Raw genomic sequence first — 4790 nt, 5'->3', positions numbered from 1 at the left:
TGTGTGTGTGTGTGTGTGTGTGTGTGCGTGCGTGTGTGCGTGTGTGTGTGTGTGCGTGCGTGCAGCCCTCCACATTCTTTTTGCTTCTCATAACAATCTTTTCTTTAATTTCACCATCAGTCTTACATCAGACTGTGTTTGACTGATTTGATGCTCTGATCTGAAACGCAACCCTAAGCACAACGAGGGCTGTGTGCGTGTACATGTGTGCATGTGCTCTAACAGGTTCTCCTAAGAGACGAATGGTATTGATATCAGTGTTTACATTCAAGTATATCTGATTGCTTCTTTTGACAAAGGTCCTTTTTTCCTTTTTCTTTTTTCTTGGCCTTGAATTGTATGTGTTTCACTAAAATGCTGACTAGCCATTCCTGTGAAAACTTCCCTTGCTTATTAGTGTGGCCCACAAACTGCATATCACAGCATACCATCTGTATATAGCCCTGTGTCACGTGTGTGGAGGTGGATGCTTGAAATGACTCTCTCTGTCTCTGATTTCTTTCACTAGTTGGCCTTAAATCACTCTCAGGAGGTTTTACATCAGTAGGTTGTCACTAGGCGGGGCTCTGTTGATGTCAATTTTACCTTAAATAAATGTGTAATGTGAAAATTAATAGAACAGGCGCTTCCGTGAAGGATGAAGGAAATCTCTTGATAAAATATCTCCCAGGGCATTTGATGCAGCTGCGTGACATCAGTGACCAAGCCTCCGTCTCATCGTCTCAGGTGAAGGATGTAAAAGTTGGAAACATTCATATGAACGGGCGCCGACAGCCACAAAGTCCTGTCGCCACCATTCCGAGGAGCTGCATTACCGTTTGAGATGTGATTAGCGTTAGCTTTGTAGGTTAAATTCCCTAACGTCATGCTGGTGCAAATGAGTTTTTCAAAAAGCACAGCAGCATGCCACCTCTTAGATATGCGTCGCTTTCTGTGGAAAATATTTAAAATTGTGGTGTAAAAATTGATTTCCTGCCACCACAAAGGCTCTTGGGTACTAGACAGGTACTCTAAACTAATGTAGCACTTAATGCTGACGTGCTGAATTTTTCTCCAGCTAAATCGAGGTACAGCTGAGTGCTGCCTGCGTTCCTTCAAAAGCCTTAAAGAGAGAAGGACACAAAGCCTTTTTAAATGGTTTGCCAGTGCTTATGACTGTTCACTCGCGCTCACTCTCATGCACTCATGTCATCACAAAGCTCTCGTTTCCTCTCACCCTTTCTGATTTTTTTCAGTGTCCCAGATTAAACACAGATGTGCATCTGTACATTAAGGATGTCTCATAACGTTCTCAGCACTGCACTTACTTGCACAATGGTTGCTTTTTGAATTAAAGAAAACATTTTTTGGTAAGTTAATCTGTGGAAGTAACGATAGCTTAATTCCATGTAGCATCCTTGTAAATAGCGGCTAATATCCCTTCATGTCAGACTAACGCTTGCCTTATTGTAAGTGGACAAATGAACATTATGTTGGAACTCCTGATTTCAAAATGTACTCACATTCCAGTTTTTTGATTATGTAGTGTATATTTATATTTGTAGTAAAGTATTTATCAGTTATCAGTGTAAATGGATCCTTAGTTTTCTTTATTTCCCTTGTTATAAATGACAAACTAGACCTTCAGTAAAGCACATGCAAACTGGCTAATGTTGAAATGATCTGTGGTGTTGGATCATGTAGTATTTTACATGGCTACATGGATGGAGATTGGTTAGTTTGGGATGATTGTTATAGCAAAATAATGTATGATTTACATGCACACAATGCTATACTTGGGGTTAGACTGATAGCTGACAATAATGTAAAGCTTTACAGGAAGGGTAATTTATTTTTAAATGTCAGCATACATATTGGGTTCTTTTGGGATTTATTTCTTCACAAAGTGGACACAAGCTCTGGTATAAAACATGACTTAAAATTTGTGCACTTATTAAAAAATAATATTATTAAAGCTGCGTATTTGTATTTTGTAACTGGCAGGAGCCAAGCTGAGAGGAGAAGAGTCCAAAGTTAAAAGTTTTAACATTAAAACTACGTTTGACCTGAGAGGTCAAACACATACTTAAGGAAACACCAGCAAATAGTAAAATGTCTATTTGACATTTAGGACCAATAGAAAAATTTAAAAAATCACACACAAGTCAATGGAAGTTTTTTTTTTTTGTTTTTTTTTTCCTTCTGTTGTATTTTGTGTGCTTTTGCAGTGTTTTTCGCTTTTCCGGTGTTTTCTTAGGTTGCTGTGCCTTTTGACCTCTCAGGGCCACTGATTTATTTGTTTTACTTTCACACCAGAATGAAAAGTGAACAACACTGGCATGTTGCTGACAGTATAATCCAAACTTTATGCCCAAATATAATTTAAACCAGCGGTCCCCAACCGTTTTTGCGCCACGGACCGGTTTATGCCCGACAATATTTTCACGGACCGGCCTTTAAGGTGTCACGGATAAATACAACAAAATAAAACTAGTACCGGTACTGAAAAATAGTTATTCATAACACACGTGAAAAGACCCAGGAAAACAGAGTTAACGATAAAAACGATAACAAAATAACGCTGAAAACCGATAAAACCCCTGAAAACCATACATTTCACACCTGAGCCTCAATTCTCACGGCCCGGTACCAGTCCGAGGCCCAGGGGTTGGGGACCGCTGATTTAAACAAAAAAAAAAAAGGGGGGGGGGGCTGAAGAAAATTACCCTAACTTTTGTCACAACTGCAGAAAATAGCTATAGAGACCAGATGTTTATCTCTGCTGTAAAGTTGTCCATTCCTTCACGGGGGTCTGTGAGGACAGAGCCTGCCTCAAGTAACCATTTGAAGAACTGGTTTCCTTTTTTTTCAGCCTTAGGGTTTTTCTGCTTGTAATTGAGTCATTATTAATGTGATAACCTCAGTGCAGCTTAAACGTGTATTCACTTATTTCCAAGGCTGTTGTTGTTATCTGAGCCTCTGTGGTATCAGAAATGGGCAACAGCAACTGGCTGATGAGCAGTTGGTCAGTGTTGGCAGACTGTTCTTTCAGTCCTACCCCAAAGTATTGTTAGGGGGAAAAAAACACACCACCATGATTCATTAGGGATTAACAGGGTTGATGGTCCTGCTGCTGTACAATTAGGAGTCAGTGCTCTCCTTTCATTAGAGTCTCCTCCAGTCATTAATTCTTATCATGTCTTCTGTCAGAGGCACGGCAGATGGGTGTTAATAGTATGAGAAACTCCTGGATTCTTTGTTTGCAGAAATGGCGAACAAAGTAGATCTTCAACATTGTCTGCCAGTGCCAGAAGCAAGCTGGGTTTTTTTTTTTCATCCTGTGGTTAATGTCTTAGTTCCTTTTCTTTCATAGTCTTGAACAGGAGTCATTTTTGTTGTTTTTAGCAAACACTAAAATGGATGAGAGGCCACTTTAACACGTAAAACGTGACTCATATTCCACAACACCACCGCCCATAATATCAAACTCTGTAAGCTGATTTCTGTCTTGACTTTTTCCTCTTTCAACTGCTTGTAAAAGACACTTGCTGTTCCAAACAAGATGTTAATATCTCCAGATAACTGTATTTTGAAATACTGTTGACAATACGGAGCTGACTTTGGTCTCTCTGTCCCCTCTGGCCAGAGTACAGAGAGAAAAATATGATGCCCAATAAAATATTTGATATCTTTCTTTGACTGTGGGTTGTTGGGTTTTTTTCTTTCCATTTGTAAGAACTGTTGAACAAACTCACAGAAAACGAGCACTGCTGTTCTTTATTCAAGCAAGCATTTACAAGAAAGTCAAGTGCAGTCACAGTAAGTAAAACAGTTTGTTTTGTTTTTTTTGTTTTTAAGGTGCTCGGCAGATATCACCAAATATAAATCTACAGATTTTATTGCATGTGTCAAGTGATGCTGCTGCACTGTGTCTAAGCTCATAAAGAGTACAGCACAATACCAGTCTGGGTTCAGCCTGAACATTACAAAAACTACACTACAGTAAAGCAAATACACAGGTTACTTACAGAGCTTTCAAACACACATGCTTACGTTTGTAAGTCATCAGAACACAAGCAGGACACTGAACCCGTGGCTGGTCGTGTGTGACTTTGGTCCCATCAGATTCCCATCTGATCGACAACTTTAATAAAGTCTCAGTGACAGGTTGTGCTGTCTGTGCTTAATGAGGGATCTCCAAATCGACACAATAACTCATAAAGGCATCACTATCAAACACTTCTACAATAAAGTGTTTAGTTCTTATGAAGTCCAAAAGACATAAAAAAGCTTCTTTATTCAAGTAGTAATAAAGCATTACAAATCTCGCTAATCCCTTCATCATCTGTGACTTTAGTTTGGCATTATGAGGCTGGGATTCCCAAACACATCTTAGCACTCACACTCCTACTTAAAACTAGCGGCTACAGATAGCACTGCCACTTTAAATGGGCACTGAAGATTCATTCTTACTCCAATACCTGGGGAACTTTATCTGTTCTGTTTAAAAAAAGAAAAAGAAAAATCTGAGCCCAGCCTCAGTCGGTGTAAACTTGTTGCGTTAGTGTTGTACTGGTCTCCTGCCTACTTAGTGTGACTGAAACGTCTTGGCTAAGTCCTCCAGTACAGACATTAACTTTTGTTCCTCCAGAGGGGAGCTGTGGGTCCAGGCCAAAGGCAGGTGGGTGGACACCATCTTCCGGTCTGTTGCAAACAAACACACACACACACACACACACACACACACACACACACACACACACACACACACACAAACACTAATGTTAACATGATGGGTTGCACTTACAAAA

The 4790-nt window shown here is 39.8% G+C and overlaps 1 protein-coding gene across 2 annotated transcripts in view; it reads right to left on the bottom strand.

Moving 5' to 3' along the window:
* Positions 1-3730: 3730 nt before the first annotated feature.
* Positions 3731-4790, bottom strand: part of dhrs12la (dehydrogenase/reductase 12-like a) — a 26013-nt gene continuing 24953 nt past the window's right edge. For both annotated transcript variants that reach the window (XM_042227338.1, XM_042227339.1), the window contains exon 10: positions 3731-4683. In XM_042227338.1, the coding sequence (XP_042083272.1) occupies positions 4568-4683 (116 nt within the window). In that variant the 3' untranslated portion in view covers positions 3731-4567. The remainder of the gene's footprint in view (positions 4684-4790) is intronic.

This window comes from Haplochromis burtoni, unplaced genomic scaffold (assembly GCF_018398535.1).
Source record: "Haplochromis burtoni strain Fernald_Lab_line unplaced genomic scaffold, NCSU_Asbu1 Contig_255, whole genome shotgun sequence".
In the NCBI taxonomy this organism is placed as follows: domain Eukaryota; kingdom Metazoa; phylum Chordata; class Actinopteri; order Cichliformes; family Cichlidae; genus Haplochromis; species Haplochromis burtoni.
Note: the sequence above shows the minus strand (reverse complement) of the source record. Positions and strands in the feature narration are given on the sequence as shown.